Here is a 17,855-nt window from a genome sequence, read left to right as displayed (position 1 = left end):
ATAGGCTGTTGTTCTCTGCTCAAAATCCCTTTGCTCCTAAGTGGTCGTTTGTCACTTCTGCCCTAGAAAATCTCTAGCCTTCTTCAAAGCTCATCTCAAATACCACTTCCTACAGGAAGTTTTTCCTTATTCCTGCCAGCTGCTAGGGCTTCTTCCCCCAGCCCCTGAAATTACACTGCATTTTCTTTGTACATCTTTGCAGAATATTTATACATGTGGTTTTCCCCAATAGAATGTTAGCTCCTTGAGGGCAGGGACTTTCTTGTGTTTATCCTTGCATCCCTGGGGCCTAACACAGTGCCTGACACATGATGTTTTACTGTCTTGTTGACCAGTGGTTAGGATTCTTGATCTAGAAAGGACCCCATAGATTATCTACTATCTCAGATCCCTTCATTTTACAGATGAGAACTTTCAGTCAAGGGGTCCTTCCCCTACACCAAGCTCCCCTACTCAACCAGAAAAGTCCCAATGCTATACAGCGTTATCTCCTAAGATCCACCTAGGGACTATGTGAATCCAGCTATAAAACACTTAAAGACAGGTGTACATAACTGGGGAAACATCAGTTGCTCATGGGGAGGTCAAGCCAATATAATAAAAATGACAATACTACACAGATTATAAAGTGCTGTACCAAACTCCCAAAATAATATTTTATAGGCCTAGAACAAATACTAAAAATTCATATGGAAGAACAAAATCTCCAGAGTTTCAAGGGTCATAATGGGGGGAAAAAGCGGAGAAAAAGAGAGTCTATCCTCCCTAGATGTCAAACTGTACTACAAAGCAGTCGGTAAGCATTTAAGTGCCTACTATGCATCAGACACGGCATTCACTATGGGATACACAGAAACACAAAAGGCAATCCCTGATTTCCAAGGAGGTCTAGTTGGGGAGACAATACACAAACAATTACAAACAAAAAGATTTTAAAAGGATAAATTGGAGATGGGGGATCAGGAAAGCCTTCATGCAGAAGAATGAATTTTAGCTGAGGCACGAAGGGACCCAGGGAAGCCAGGAGGCAAAGATGAAGTGGGAGAACATTCCAGGCATGAGGGACAGCCAGAGAACATGACTGGAGTATCTTATTTGAGGAACAGCAAAGAGGCCAGTGTCACAGGATCACAAAGTGTGTGGGGAAGCTGGAAAGGGCAGGAGGCAGGTTGTGAAGAACTTTGAATGTCAGCCAAAGTACAGTTATCCCTTCCGTATTTCGAGGGTTAGGGGCGAGGTGCTCTCTCAATCTGGAAAATTTGTGTAAAAAGTTTTGGCCCTCCCTTCATATCAGAGAAGTCTGAATGATTATGGTATTAAAAGATAAAATACGTTGATATTATACAATACTATAGATATATTTTAGGGATTTCTGAGTTTCTAAGCTTTTTCTGTGTCATCTGCTGGCCTTCGCATGTCGTCTACAGGTTCTGCAAAACTCCTCCCAAATTCTCATTTAATTTCTTATGCCGACTCAATATATTAAAACCTTGATGGGGAAAGTCGACGAGGAGGGGAGATTTTACATCTGATCCTGATGGTGATAAGAAGTCACCAGGCAAGGATTTTTTTTTTTTAAGTAGGGTACTATAGAAAGATTACTCTGACAGCTGAGTGGAGGATGGACTGGAGTGAGGTGAGAGCTGTGATGGGAGGCGAATCAGTAGGCTATTGCTGTTATTAAAGGAGTATTAAAATGATCTGTCATTGGTTAAAAAAGGAAAGAGCTTGATCAGTGGGACAGATTAGATACACAACATACAGAATTAAACACACTAACAGAGGATAAGCCCAAAGATCACAGTTACTGGGGAAAGATTCATTCACTATTTAACAAGAACTGGTGGGGACAGCAGACCACAGGCTGGCAGAAATTAAATTTAGATCATCCCCTTATACAAGATAAACCAAATGGATACATGATCTAGATATGAAAGGTTACATCAGAAACAAATTAGTGAAGAAAGGAACAAATTACCTTTAACATCTATGGCTAGGGGAAGAGTTGGTGACTAAAGAAGCGATAGAGAGGATCACACAAAGTAAAACAGACAATTTTGATTACGTAAAATTTTAAAGTTTTGGCACGAACAAATTTAACATAGCAAAACTTAAGGGGAAAACAGGCAATTGGGGGAAAAATCTATGCAGCAAGTTTCTCTGATAAAGGTTTCCTATCCAAAATATTTAAGGAATTGATTAAAATTGATAAATCTAAAAGCCATTCAGTGGGTCAGTGTTCAGAGGGTATGAACTGGCAGTTTTCAAAGGCAGGCTAGCAACAATCATGAAAAAATGCTCTAAACCACTAATAATTAGTGGAATGCAAATGATAGCAGTTTTGAGGTTCTACCTCACACTGACAAAGATGACAAACAAGGGAAATGACAAATATTGGAGGGTCTGTGGAAAAACAGGTACACTCGTAGTGCACAGTTGGTAGAGCTATGAATTAATTGGTCCAACCATTCTTCAAAGCAATTTAGATCTGTGACCAAAAAATTACTAAAATGTGCATAACCTTTGACCCAGCTATACCAATACTAGGCTACACCTCTAAAGAAATCAAAAAAAAAGGGGAAAGGCATCTATATGTACAAAAATTTTTGTAGCAGCCAAAAATTGGCAACTAAAAGAGATTGTCATCCTACTGGGGAATGGCTAAATAAATTGTCATAAATGAACATAAATAACATTAATATGTGGTTTTCTAAGTCAATTTGAAGTACATACAAAGTTTTTTGCTCTTACAGAAACATAATAGTTTAATTATGGAAAATAAAGATTAAAATATGTAATTTGAAAATATTTAATACAATAAAACATAAATAACATTAATATGTGGTTTTCTAAGTCAATTTGAAGTACATACAAAGTTTTTTGCTCTTACAGAAACATAATAGTTTAATTACAGAAAATAAAGATTTTTCCATTCTTCAGCATGTGTCAGATTAGTATGTCTTTGCATCGTATTGCCTTAGAATGTTTGATTTTTTAAATTGCTATTATCTCTTTCTTTTACAGAAATATAAATGATTAATTGCAGCAAATAAAGACAAAAGCCCTTTAATAATATTTCTCCATCATCATCACTGCATGTGTATGTAGATGTGAACATCATTTTTTTAAATTAAGCACAAACATAATTTCATAAACTAAAGCTAGTATTTGAGAAATTATTAGCAATATATTTTCGGACAAAAATTTTTTTTTAGTTATGCATAAGTGGCTAAATTTAGACAGGAGAGGTAAAAATACTGATGACAATGCAGCAGAGTCTTCACTAGCAGGTTGTAGTACACCTAAATGGACAAGAAATAGAAAATATGTCAAATCATTTTTGCAATATGGACTTGCTTCTAATAATGTTGGTGTGGAAAAACCTCTGCTTAATTTATAATGAAGTTCTGGCTGCACAGAGCATGAAACCAGCCAAACTAAAATGGCATTTTAATACCAAGCATACAACGTACTACAATAAACAAAAGTAATATTTTAAAACGACTTTTAAAATCTTCAAATAAGAAAAATGTTTTGAGAGATTTGTTACTGTCAAATATTTACTTGCATCTTATGAAACTTCTTATTTAATTGCAAAAACTAAAAAGCCCTATGTGATAGGAGATCTTGTGTTACCTGATACTATTAAAATGTCAGAAATAGTTCATGGGATGAATGGGGATGAAAGTCATAAAATTCCTTTATTGAATGATACTGTTTCCAAAAGAATTTTTGAAATTATTAATAACCAATTCTAGCAGCTTATTACCAGGCTTAAGGGCAGCCCAAAGTTTGTAATTCAGTTAGATGAAACAACTGATATTTCTAATATGGAACAGTTGTTACTTTACGTAAGATACATTTACTAAGGAAGCATACATGAGGAACTATTATTTTGTCCCCCTTTGGAAGGACACACAAGAGGGGCATATACATATCTTAAAGTCCATGAATTTTTCACAAATGAAGGTTGACAGTAGAAAAATTGCATTAGCATTGTACAGTGCTGGAGCAATGATGGGTGAGAATATTGGATTTGTAGCAAAAGTTAAAGCTAGTGGCAATGAACATATCAGTTCTACTCACTGCATGATCCATCAGGAGGCACTCATAGCCAAAAAAAATCACCAGAGTTAGATGTTGTGCTTCACAATACTATCAAAATAATTAACTAAAAACCATGCCTTTAACTGTCATTTGTTTTCAAACCTTTGGAAAGACATGGACTCTGATTATGAAAGCTTATTACTACATGCAGAGGTAAGGTGCATCTCAAGAGGGTGAAGTTTAAATAGATTACTGAAATTGAAAGATGAAGTTGTCATATTTTTGGACTGAGCAGAAATCTGATTTTGTTAATTTTTTTTTCATAATGACCTATGGCTTTCGAAACCGTTATTTTTCAGATATTTTTGAAAAACTCAATGATTTAAACATGTTGCTTCAAGTAAAACAAGGAAAACTGAAAGTTTTACTAAAAAAATTAACATGGAAGAATAGGGTAGAAAATGGTTCTTTGGAAATGTTTACATCTACACATGATTTTATAACGTAAAACAACCTTCCCAAAGATTTAATTGTAAGAGTTATAATTGATCATCTGAAGCGCCTGGGGACATAATTTCAGAAATACTTCCTTTGAAATTTTGATTCTAAGAAACTAAGTTGGGTTCATAAACTATACCCAATTGAAATAAAAAAATGTAAAAATCTGCCATCAACACTTCCAAGAAGAATTTGCTGAGTTATCAAGCAACACAGGTTTAAATTCAGTGAATTTTGGCTTGGGATTAGGACATAATTTCTGAAATGGTCCTAAACATACTTCTATTAGTTTGTACTACATATTCATGAGAAGCAGAGTTCTTAGCTGTAACAACAATGCTGCTAGCAGCTGTTGTGGAGGTTAAAGACAAACAACAAATGCACACAGCAGGGCTGCTAGCACAAGTTCTTTGATCTGCTTTTCTAGGGAAAGCAACTTTAAAGAGTTAACAATCTCACTTTAATCAGACATACATATATCATTCACTTAGTTCAGGGGGAAAAGCCTGCACCCTGAACTTCAGAGCAAATATGAACAGAAATTACAGAGACAATATAAAAAGAGCAAACACACGCACTTAGCAGCAGATACGCCTCTAGCTGTCTGACCAAAGAATTACAGTTACCAGAGAGAGGGGCACCAACATCTGGATTTTCAAAGCCAGGGGGCTCCAGTGGCTCAGTCTCATCTGGTCAAATCATGCGACCACTCTTCCAGTGAGTGAGAGCCCCAAATAAAACACTAACCTCTGAGTTTATATATCCTGTTCAGGGTCAAAGGGTGTCACAACCAGGCACTCAAACCTATGTGAACTAGGATTTCTTATTTCTTAAGCAGGTCATCAAAGACTCCCGATTTAATCAAAGAAACAAAGGCCAGACTTACCAAAGGCACTTTATTACCTCAGTTCTCCAAAAGAGAAAACAGTAAAAAAGCCCCATCCTAATTACCATTACATTAGCACTGACAATTATAAAATCAAAACATTGATCAACTCTGAAAAATGGTGAAGATGCTCCATGTCTTGCAGCATCAAATATTCTGACAAACAAGCATATCCATCTCATTAGTATGTAAATGTCTTTAATAAATGGTAAAATTATATGTATACCAAAGAATTGTTTTAAAATAAATTGTTTTATGATTTATTATCAGTAAATGTTTGATTTGTGTACCTATTTTATATACCTATACACCCAGGGTCATGGGTGAAGAGGGGTCACAAGTGGAAAAAGTTGAACAAGTCCTGTATATCCTGGGTGGGCCCTATTCTCTTCTTCCTATATACTACTTCACTTTGGGATCTCCTCAGCTCCCATGGATTTAATTACCATCTCTATGCTGATGATTCTACCTATCCTGCTCTAATCTCTCTGCTGACCTCTAATCTCCCATCCAATCTCAAATTTCTAACTGCCTTTCGGACATCTTAAACTCAATATGTCCAAAACAGAACTTATCTTTCCCTCTAAACTCTTCTTCCCCCTTCCTACCTTCCCTATTACTATGGAGGACAACACCATCCTCCCAGTCCCTGAGGATCCCAACCTAGGAGCCATCCTGGATTCCTCCTCCTCCCCACCATATCCAAGCTGATTCAAAAGTCTGTCCACTTCTCTTTTGTAACATCTCTTAAACACACCCCCTTCTCTCCTCTGACTCTGCCACTGCAGGCCCTCATCACCTCACACATGGCTTACTGCACTAACCTGTTGTGGGGGAATAGGGGGTGTCTGCCTGTCTTAAAGCTCTCCCCAGTCCAATCCATTCTCCATTTGGCCACTAAAGTGATTTTCTTAAAGTGCAGGTTCAATCATGTCACCCTCTTCCACCTGATAAACTCAAGTGGCTTCCTCTTGCCTCTAGGAGCAAATACAAGATCCTCTTTGGTGTTCAAAGCCCTCTTATTCTAGACTCCTCCTGCCTTTTTTAGTCTTACATCTTAGTCTCCAACACACACTCTTTCGATCCGGTGACACTGGCCTCCTTGATGTTGCACAAGACACTCCATATCTTTACTCAAGGCATTCTCTCTGCTTGTTTCCCAAGCCTGGAATGATCTCCCTCCTCCACTGTGACTACTGACCTCCATGGCTTCCTTTAAGTCCCAGCTAAAATCCCACCTTCTACAGGAAGCCAACCCTAACCCCTTTTCATTGTAGTGCCTTCCTTCTGTTAATTATTTCCTATTTATCCCATATATGGCTTTCTTTGTATATATTCACTTGCATATTGTCTCCCCCGTTAGATCGTAAGCTCCTTGAGGACAGGAACTGGGTTTTGGTTTTTTTTTTGCCTCTTTTTTGTATCTCCAGGGCTTGGCACAATGCCCGGCACATAACAGGCACTTAATATATGTTTGTTGATTGACTGAGCAGTGCCCCCCCATTTTACTTTGACACCATTGCCACAGAGGCTATTTATATAATTTACTTATTTATATTTATATTATACAGCTCTATGTGACCCGACCCTCAGATGCTTCTTTCCCAAAGCTCCAGCCTAATGAGCTGACCTAGGCCCATACTTACCTCACCTAAACCCAGCTCATGTTCTGACCCACTCTCATCCTTTTTCAAGCTATCCCCCTGTTCCTTCATGAATGTGGAACACTCGAAAATGGAAAGCCCCATATAACATGCACAAATGTTCCACGTGTAGGATAGACTAGAAGACAGTGAAGAAAAAAAAATATTGGTCTGGGCACTCTCCTCAGTCCTAGTTGATTTCATCTCCTTCTATGCCTTAGTTAGCAGTTGGTGCCTGTTGCTGACTCTAAAAAGAGTGATTACCAATAAAACGACCTTGCTATGATACTGCATATACTGGAAGGACTCATGGCCTCATCTCCACTGATGCAAACTGCAACCTTCTTCAGACTTTAGCAGTCCGTCTTAAAAATAATAATATACCTGCATAATGGCACCTGGTGGGTGACCCTAGGGGGATGGATGAGCCCCTCCAAACTTACTTGATGAGGCCTGGAAAACAATGGCTGGGCTTTGACACGTCTGAATCTGTCAAAACTTGCTAAAATTAGCCTGATCCCAGCTCTCCAGGCTTTCGTTCTGGGGCAGGAGACATCATGAACTCATGGTCACGGCCTCACCAGGATGCCGCTTTGCAGGAAATCTAGCAGAAGAATCCTTTCACACAGTGCAAAGTCTCAGCACTGCGTGAGTCAGGGTGGGCTGTGACTCAGAAGACCTGGCTCCTAGTCAAGGCTCAACCACTAATTTCACCTTGGGACCTTGGACAAGTTGCTTCCCTTCTCTGGGCCTCGGCTGCCTCACCTGTGAAATGGAAAAGAGGAAGAAATGAAAAAAAATCTGGAAGCTGGAGTTTATTTCCGACCCTGCGCACAAATACAAAAGACAGTTACTTCGCAAGGCAGATTGGAGGCGGTTTGGGGTCGGGGGCGCGGGCAAAGCCTAGGCCTCCAGCTGGGCAGCTCAGATCATCTGGAACAACGCAGGTGAGCCTGAGGATCTGTGCCACGTGCTCCTCCAATCGGCTCCTCCCCTCGCTCCGCCCCCGGTCACTTCGATCTCTCTGATTGGACGGCTGACTGAAGAGGGGCTGTAGTCTCCAGCGTTCTCCGCTGATTGGCTGAGGGGCGGGACTACCGAGGTTCAGCGAGGAAGATGGCGGAACTCGTGGGGAAGCGGCCGCGGGCTCAGGTGGGTTGGTGGGGCTGGCACAATCCTGGGTTTCGGGGGCGCCGCACGGCCCGGGGACGGATTGCCGCTGGGAGGCGGCTCTCACTACAGACGGTCTTCTAGCGGGCCTCCTCTCTTCGGGGCTTCAGATGACCCCGGGACCCCACGTGTGGCCTTCTCGCGGTGCTGCCGGGGTGCCGGGGGCGATTCGGATTTGGGGGTCTGGGGCAGTGCGGCGCGATCGGTCCTGGTCGGGCTTCGGCCAGCGTGCAGGCTCAGCCTCTGCCTGGGTGGAGCGGGGTGAATGGCTTGAAGGCTCATTCTTTGATCTGCTTCGTTTCCAGGGAGAAGTACGAAAAATCGAGTGGCGGAAATTGAAGAAAGAGAGTAAGGACCCGAGGGCAGGAGGGATTTAGGGTGGTTGGTTTTTATTGTTTTTAATTAGTCTCTCTCTTGGCGCCCTGTAGAATGCTAGGACTTAAGAGCTGGAAGAAACCTTAGCGATATATTGGTCTTTACCTTCATTTTACGGGGGAGAAAACTGAGATTCAAGCAAGGGAAAAGTGACCCCACTGAAGGTTCCCAGCAACCACATCGGTCTTGTCATTGTACCAGACCGCTTCTGTGCGGTAGACCTTTTGGGGTACTGAACATTTCTTTATTTTTTTATTTTAATTTTTCTTACTACCTTTTGGTTTTGCCTCACCATCTGTCCCATCCACTTCCCTCCCCTTCCTTCCCCTAAGAGCCATGCTTTGTAACAAAGAAAGCAAGCAGTTCAGCAGAACTAACCAACATAACCAAGTCTGACAACACATCACACCTATAGCCCCCCACCTCTTCTGCAGTAGATGGAGTGGAAAAACATTTACTAAGAGCTCAAAGTGTGCCAGGCAGCACGAGAGAATCGCTGGGCATATAAAATAAATACCAGTAAGCAAGATAATTCCTGCCCTCAAGAAGCTTCTGTCTAACTGAGTAAGACTGCCCCCAAGGGGAGTGGTGAGCAGGGAGGAGTGCTTTGATTAGATTAATGATTTCAGTGTTGGGGTAGGAGGATGGTCTGGAATCAGACCATGATGAACATTCTAGGGCTGGGTCTAGGCTGCTTATGATGAATGCTCATCCACCAGAAGCCTGGGGTCAGAGTCTGAAGTGGAGGTTGGAATATGTAGTATGGCCACAGGAAGATGGCCATCTTTAATGGCTATAGGGTGGTAGCCATCTAAAATATCTGTGTAGCAATAGTTTTTAAAACCCAGGAAGAAAAGGATAGGGAAGGGAGAAAGAGTGGCAATGGGACCGGCTAACTTAACCTTATAGAATGCCTGATGTCTTCTACGAGATGGATTAAATAGCTGAAATATTTATGAAAATTCATGAGAGAATGAATTAGGTTTTTAGATTTTTATTTTGTAATTTCAGAAAACCTAAGTATTTTAGATAAATCATCTGTATTTGCTTAGGGAATTTCATGCAGGCTTCATATGTTAGGCTTAACAAAACCATTTTGAATTTGTTTAAAAAATGTGCCAAAGATTTCATTTATCATTTTTATGTTTTCTTGATTTTTTTTTTTACATTTTGCCAGCATTTTGTTCTTAAGCCAATTTTAAATCTTTGATAGGCAACATGATATAGTGGGAAAACTAGACTGGGGAGTCTCAAGATTTGAGTCTTTACTCAAATATATATTAGCCATGTGATAATGGACAAGTCACTGAATCTTTCAGAATCTCAGTTTTCTCACCTGCAAAACAGAGATAATTATGCTTAAGCCTTCCATCTCAAAGAAAGGAAACTATAAAGCACTATCTAAATGTGAGTTTTTGTATTCCACAGAATTTATATCATTTGGAACTTCTTGTTCCATTTTTTACATCTCCCTCAGGATTTTCCCATGGCCTCACATTTAGATAGCCAGTGTTCTCTCTATCACTACCCCAAATCTACCTGATCATCCCCATCCCCCATTTGAAGATCTTCCTTCCAGGGAAGGAAGAGAGGAAGAAATGGAGGGAGCTAAAGATGATAAAGAAGTTGGAGAAGCAGCGAGCTCAGGAAGAGGCTGAGAAGCAGAAAGAGGAGGCTGAGGAAACACAAAAGCAAACAAACGGTATCTCACAGGGGCCTTGCCCCAGGAAATCAGCCGGGGACCTGTTCTGGGGGAATGAGGTTGTTCAGTGGGTCACATCCAGGTGTGATTTGAGGGGCTAAGCATCTTCCCCACCGCTACAAACTCACCACGGCCCCTCTCATACCCACTGGTCAACATATGTGACATTCTGGCATTAGAAAATCATAAAAACATATCCTTTCAGGATGGGAAAGGGATGTGAGAATCTAGGCCAATCCCTGCATTTTACAGGAGAGGAAACCAAAGCTAAGAGAGGGAAAAATGGTTCACCGAGGCCACACAGCAGGTTAGTAGAGCCAGGATTAGAACTTAGATTTCTAGAGTGACTACATTAAGAAACTTTGCTAAAAAAGATTGTTGGAGGCATTTTCAGTAATTAACACCTTTCCAGTGGCATAGTAAACTGTGAATAGGACCCTCAGAAAGACATTTGGAGGAGGGTCTGGAATGGTAAGAAAGCAGCCCCAGTGCATGCAGTCCTGGAGGCTGCATGAGGAAGATGGGTGCTAGGGAAAGAGCCCTGAGGTGAGGTTTCAGGAGATCTAGTTTCTAGGCCCAGTTCAGAAACGTTTACTGTATAAATCGTGGAAAGTCACGGCCCTTCTTTGGCTCCTCCAGGGCGATCATACACACTGAGTGTGGCCCTCCCTGGCTCCATCCTCAACAATGCCCAGTCTCTGGAACTTCGAACCTACCTGGCTGGCCAGATTGCCCGGGCCTGTGCCATCTTCTGTGTGGATGAGATTGTGGTGTTTGATGAAGAAGGTGAAGATGTCAAGTAAGGGGCTACCCAGGCCAGGGAGGAGGGGGCAGCGTTGAGAGAAGGGTGGGGGGATGGGCCTTTGCCTGCTCAGCACATGCAGGTGGTCCTGTGGAGGTCAGGGCCCAGAATCCCAGAACATTCCAGTCGGATGAAAGGGAAACAAGGCCCGTTTCCTGGTTAGAGAAGGAGAGAGATCAGGCTTTGCCTCTTCGTGAAAAAGCTGGTTCGGAAAAATTTGGAGGAGCTGAGCATCTGAGTCAATTAACCCTCCATCCCATTCCAGGAGTGTTGAGGGGGAATTTGTTGGCATTGGCAAAAAAGGACAGGCCTCGGTGCAGCTGGCTCGAATTCTCCAGTACTTGGAATGCCCACAGTAAGAAGAAATTTGTTCTGAGGGAGAGGAAAGACGAAGCAGGAGTGGAAGGTGGAAAGCTTCTCCTCAGAGAATCCCCCCCACCCTATCCCCTGCCTCTTTTGCCAGGGAGGGGGGAAGGTCCCTGGGTCCCAAGCCCAGAACGAAAGGGGGGAAGGGAGGATTGGAGAGCAAGGCCAGGAGGAGGGAAGGTGCTTAGGACTGGACTGGAAGGGAAATTCTCCTCTGGGAATTCACTGAGGAGAACTGAACTGTGTCGTAGGTACCTGAGAAAAGCCTTCTTCCCCAAACACCAGGATCTGCAGTTTGCAGGTAAGAACTTGAGTGTGCTCCCTTGTCCCCTGCTCTTAAATCTTCCCCACCTCCCACCCTCTATCCCTGTAGCTGTGTCTGAAAGAACAGTTATCCCAAAGGCCTGAGCTCCTGTTCTGGCCCTCCCCCACCCCCAGCCCATTGTGCAACCCTGCACAAATCCCCTTCAGCTATGTTGCCTCATCTTTAAAGGGAAGATGATAACACTTGCAGTATTTTCACAGGCTTGTGAGAAGAGCGCTTTGCAAACCGTAAAGCTTCCCAGAAAATGTGAGGTATTGTTATTAGAATCCAAATGATAGGTGTTAGGTGGATTTACTAAGGGAAACTTGGGAATGTTCACTCTACATGTTTGATCTTGGGTAAGTCAAAGTCATGGAGAGCAGATGCCATCTTCATTCACTTCCCCCATCGTGAGCCTCAGTTTCCTCATTGGTTAAAATGTGCATGTTTGACCACTTGGTCTTCAGAGTTTTTTCTAGCTGTCATATTCTCTGACTTTTTCCCCAATCACATAGCTCAAAAGTGACCAAGCAAGGACTAGAACCCAGGTCTCTTGACTCCCGGGCCTAGGCCCTTTCCTCCATCCCACAGTGCCCTCTGGAGCCTCTGCTTGTATCGTGTGGCCACATTCAATTCCCTTTTCCCCTTTCACAGGGTTGCTGAATCCCCTAGACAGTCCTCACCACGTGCGACAGGAGGAGGTGTTGGAATACCGGGAAGGGATTGTGTTAGACAGGCCTACCAGGCCTGGGCGAGGTTCCTTTGTCAACTGTGGCATGAAAAAGGTACCCACACTGGGGCCCCCAGGCTTGGAGGATTGTGGCCTTCACTAGCTTAGCACAATGTCTTGTACATAGTAGGAGCTTAATAAGTGCTTCTTTCCTCCAGTAGGCATACCTAATTTTCCCAGGTCTTCGTGTGTCCGGGTGGGAAAGGGGGGATTCCTTGCTGAGGCCCAGCCTCTTCCTTCCATAGGAGGTGCAGATAGACAAGAACCTGGAACCTGGTTTGAGAGTCACTGTGCGGTTGGACCAGCAGCAGATCCCAGGTATCCTGCTCCCCCCACCCAAGCCCCTCTCATGAGGCTCAAGTGATAAATGACCCAAGGACCTTGAAGAATCCCTGCTTAGGATGGAAGTGGACTCCCAGCTGAAAGCATAACCTTCCTCCTCAAATTGTCTCAGGGCAGTTTGCCTGGATCTCCTTTGCTTCTGTCATATTTCACCTACATATCATACATACTGGCTTCTCCCTACTAGACTATAAGCTCCTTAAGGACATTTTCATTTTTGCGTCGGTACATAATGGGCATTTATTCATTGATGGTTGGATTGTACCCCATGAACCTTTGCTACATTTTTATGTTTTCTTCAGTGGCTAGTACAGTCCTCTGTATACAGGAAGCACTTAGCAAATGTTTATTGAATAAATTAACTCTGTCTGGAAGCCCTTCTTAGGGCTGGGCTTGCAGAAGGGGCCGAGGGTTTACAGGGGGAGAGGCCCCACAGTCATCTTCACAGTCTCCTTCCTTCTTCCCTTCCAGAAAGCAAGAGCCTCAAGGGACGAGTCGTATCAAGCCAGGAGCCCCGAACACATGCTGGTCTCTACTGGGGGTACAGCGTCCGCCTGGCCTCCTGTCTCAGTGAGTACTTGATCCTCCTGCCCAGGGTGAGCCCTTGACTAAGGTGCCTGAAAGAGCGATGGCCTGACAATCAGGAGGCTTTATCCAAGTCTAGTCCAGGCTATGCCCCTTATCTTTGTGTCACCTAGGAGAAATTATGTCTAAGCTTTGGGCCTCCATTTGTAAAATTAGAAGGGTGGACAGGAAGATCTTCAGGGCCCTTCTTTGGACAGTAAAAGGAATGCTGGATTGGAGTCTAAAGACCTGGGTTTGAATCTGAATTTGGCTATTTACAAGCTGTTTGACCTGGGCAAGTCAACCTCCCTCTACTGACCTTGGTTTCGTCATTTGTAAAATGAGAGGGTTCAGTCAAGTCAGGCGTTCTTAACCTAAGTGCCACAGGCCCCCCTGGCACACTGGTAAAGCCTGCGGATTTCTTCTTAGAGTAATGTTTGTTACAAAAGAAACCACTTATATTGAAATAGGTAAAATATTTTTTTAAAAAGGTCACAAACCTTAGGTTAAGAATCCCTGGACTTGTTTGGTTGCTTCAGTCTTGTCCAATTCTTTGTGACCCCATTTGGGGTTTTCTTGGCAAAGATAATTCAGTGGTTTGTCATTTCCTTCTCCAGCATATTTTACAGATGAGGAAACTGAAGCAAACAGGGTTAAGTGACTTGCCCAGGGTCATACAGGTAGGAAGTGTCTGAGGCCAGATTCGAACTCAGATCTTCCTGACTCTAGGCCCAGAGCTGTGTAACAACAATGCTACTTGCAGCTGCTGTGGCGGTGTAAGACCAATGTCACCAACGCACAGGAGGGCTGCCAGCACAGGTTCTTTGGTCTCCTTTTCTAAGGAAAGCAACTTTAAGGGGTTTGCAATCTCACTTTAAATACATATATCATTTGCTTAGTTCAGGGGAAAAAGTGAGCGCCCTGAACTTCAGAGAAAACACAGACAGAAATTACATAAGCAGAGCAAACACCACAAACCAGACAGGGCTTCTAATTGTCAGTCCATAGCAATACATACATAGCTACCAACATGTGGGTTTTTAAAGCAGGGAGTGGGGGGAGAGGTAGGGGGATGGGGTGGCTCCTTAACAGCTACTAAGATCCTCCTCTGGCGAAATCACAGGAACTCCCTTCCAATGAGTGAGCCCCGAGCAAAATGCCCACCTCAGAGTGTATATATACATAGGCTTCTTCAGAGGGCGTCACAACCATGTCACTCAGACTCGTGACTTAGGCTTTCTTGTGACGTAAGCAGGTCATCAGAGACTCTTGATTAATCAAAGAATCTTGATTCAAGCAAAGCAAGTCTCAATCAAAGGCACTTGATTACCTTAGTGCTGAGTAGAACTAGAACTCCAAAAGAAAAAAGAGCAAAACAAAAATCCCACTTTGCCCGCCATCACCAGCTCTATGGATTTCCCCACCCCCCTTCCCTTCTAGCTCTGATATCCAGTGGTCATAATTTTTTTCTTCTTGGCCCAGTTTAGGCACCGCCCAGGAAGTAGGTCTCAGGTGTTCTTCTCAGAGTAGAAGGGAGGAGAGTTGCCTGAACTGTGTCTCCAGTTTTAGCTAAGCTGGACTCTTCTCTCCAGGTGCGGTGTTTGCTGAGGGTCCCTTTAAGGACGGCTATGACCTGACCATCGGAACCTCAGAGCGAGGGGAGGATCTGGCCTCAGTCCAGCTTCCCAACTTCAGGTGAGCTACTGTCAGAGACAGAAGCTCCAAGGAGTGGGTGGGGAATGAGAGGTCAGAGGAAGCAAGATGCCGAGGAGCTAGGAAGCTGGCTGATGTTCTGGAGCTCAAGTCAGTGTTGTTCCCTTCTCTCCTATCTATCCACCCCAAATGCAGAAAGTATGAGTTATCTCCATGCTCATTCTACCCCCTCACCCTATCACCACCAAAGCCATGAGCCTCCACCTCAGGAGGAGGACTCGAATCAGCTACCTGCCATGTGCCCAGCTTTGAGATAACCCAGAGAACATATAGTCTCTGCCTCTGACAGACCTTATTAGCCATCTGGGGAGATGAAGTGACTTGGGATGGGAAGGTTGGATGATAAAACCTCACAATTAGGGGGTTCCCCACAGGCCAGCTGGTCTGATAGATGCCTGAAGAGAAATCTTCTGCAGTGTCCCTGCTAAGTGTTCCTCCAGTCTGTCTGGGCAATGCCAGGGATGGAGAACTCATTATCTACCTCTTTTTGTTTTGGGGCTTTTTTTGCTTTATGAAACAATTGGGGTTAAGTGACTTGCCTGGGGTCACACAGCTAGTAAGTGTCAAGCATCTGAGGTCAGATTTGAACTCAGGTCCTCCTGACTCCAGGGCTGGTGCTGTATCCACCGCACCACCCAGCTGCCCCATGTTTTTGTTTTGTACAAACAATTTAGGAATTCTGATCACTGCAACCACTGTTTACCTTTCTGACAAGTTTTTTCTTTAAAGCCAAAATTGGCCTAACGATAGTTTCCACCAGGAGCTTCTAGTTCTGTCCTCTAGGCCCACGCTGAGCAGTCGGCCTTTTTCCACCCAGCGGCCTGTCAGATGCTCGGGGGCTGGGGTGAGCTTGTCTGGAGGCTTCTCTTTGTCAGTGTAGAGGCTATGCATGGAAGAGGCTTGTGGTCATTTGTGTCGTGCTTTAGAAATTCAGAGAAAGACTGGTTGGAGAGGCTTCCTGAAGGAGGCTGTGGAGGCTGAATAAGATTGGAACAAACGTTGGAAGTGTTACGAACACCCCAGTTCGAGCATCCACTCTCACCCTTTGCTGCTCTCTCCTCATCTCTTTTTCTCTCTCCTTCAAGCCATGCCCTTGTGGTGTTTGGGGGCCTCCAGGGGTTAGAGGCTGGTGTTGAGGCCGATCCCAACCTAGAAGTCACAGATCCCAGCGTTCTCTTTGACTTCTATCTCAACACCTGTCCAGGACAGGGCAGCCGCACCATTCGTACCGAGGTGAGGATCTTAGTGACCTTTCTCCCATGGCTCCCACCTTCCTATGACACCACTTCCTTTTCCCACTGGCCAGGACTGAACCCTGGGACTGTCCAGAAAACCCTTTCCCCTGAAGAATTCCTCTTGCCTCCTTTTGCATTGGGCACATTGGCCTGCAGTATGCATCTCTTGGTGTGAGGAGGTATCTCTTCAAGAATGTTGAAGCTCCTAGTGGCAGCTTGTGGGGGGCAGGGGCGGTGGGTCTCTTTCTCCTTTTGTCAGTGCCTCTCCACACCTCCTCAGTAGTCCTTTGTCCATCTGAAGCTGGTGCTCTTGGGTGTAGATTAGATGGAAAGATTTGGAAATGTGGCAGAAGAGGCTATTTAGGAGGAAACTGGAGACATTCCAGAAACATGCTTACTTCCACGTGTGGGGTTATGCCCCAAAAGGATAATATTGCCTGAACATATTATTGTACTTTAAGGGGGGTATTGAGGGGATGGTTCCTGTACTGGAGATCAGGAACCTGGGTTCTGCCTCTCAGTACTGCCAAGTTAGATCTTTCCACTGTCTTCTGTTCCAGGAAGCCATCCTTATCTCCTTGGCTACCCTACGATCTCCCATCGCTGTGGCTGGGGCTCGGCCCGACTGAAGGCAGCATGAAAGGCTGCCCTTCAGACTGACTTCCTGGTGTTGGCAGCAGATCTGCTAGTGGGAGGCCTCGGGACCTGATTTCCCAGATGTAAGATGGATGAAGAGTGACCCCAGGACTGAAACCAGTTCTTCTTGGGGACCCTGCCTGGCCCAGGGGCGAGTAGGATGGAGGTCCTAACAGATAATTAACCAATAAATAGAGGGGGCAGGCCCCTTTCTTTTCATAGCTTGCTTTTACAAACCCTTTATGTTCCAGTTTCATGCTGTGCATAACTGCAGCAGTCCTTCATGGTTTAGAAAGCACCTCCATAACCACCATCTCAATCATCAGGTGCCTGCTGTATGCAGAGCACTGTGTTAACTAGAAAGTTTAGGTGATCCTCATGCTTCCTGTAAGGTAGGGAGGGCAGTAATTATCCTCACTTTACAGGGGAGGAAACAAGTTTCAGAGTCCAGTGCACTTGGCACCACACCACACTGCCTACAGATGAGGCTCAAGTGCAGTTGGAAAATTATAGCTGCAAACACAGTAGCCTGCTAGGCTGAGGCTTTGGTGAAACGGAGGTGAAGCCCTCTAGGACCAGAAGATGGCCGCACAGGTGTGCTCGTCCTGCCCCCGTGAAATTGGCTGTTTCCAGACATGACCATAAGGCAGCAGCACTAGGCCTCTTACACATAGCTCCATTTGGATGTCTTCTATCTAGACCGAATGACCAGAAGGATGAGCATTTCGTATCCTGTCCCAAGCAAGCTACCAGTATCCCAGACCAGTTTCCTGGAGACTGAAGATGTTGAAGCCTTTTAGCAGAGAGGAGAAACCACTGCTCCCATCCCTGTTGCTACCCTT

General features: G+C 44.1%; 1 protein-coding gene across 1 annotated transcript; it reads left to right on the top strand.

Moving 5' to 3' along the window:
- The first annotated feature begins 8,189 nt into the window (after positions 1–8,189).
- Positions 8,190–17,234, top strand: SPOUT1 (SPOUT domain containing methyltransferase 1). The gene is made up of 12 exons (XM_036751119.1): positions 8,190–8,226; positions 8,550–8,592; positions 10,199–10,321; positions 10,961–11,120; positions 11,389–11,478; positions 11,741–11,790; positions 12,448–12,578; positions 12,769–12,841; positions 13,337–13,435; positions 15,022–15,124; positions 16,228–16,375; positions 16,938–17,234. The coding sequence occupies exons 1-12, from the start codon at positions 8,191–8,193 to the stop codon at positions 17,004–17,006; spliced, it is 1,125 nt and encodes a 374-aa protein (XP_036607014.1). The 5' UTR covers position 8,190; the 3' UTR covers positions 17,007–17,234.
- The last annotated feature ends 621 nt before the right edge of the window (positions 17,235–17,855 follow it).

The sequence above is a fragment of the Trichosurus vulpecula genome, chromosome 3 (genome assembly GCF_011100635.1).
Source record: "Trichosurus vulpecula isolate mTriVul1 chromosome 3, mTriVul1.pri, whole genome shotgun sequence".
Taxonomy (NCBI): Eukaryota; Metazoa; Chordata; class Mammalia; order Diprotodontia; family Phalangeridae; genus Trichosurus; species Trichosurus vulpecula.
This window is presented reverse-complemented; position numbering and strand designations above follow the sequence as displayed.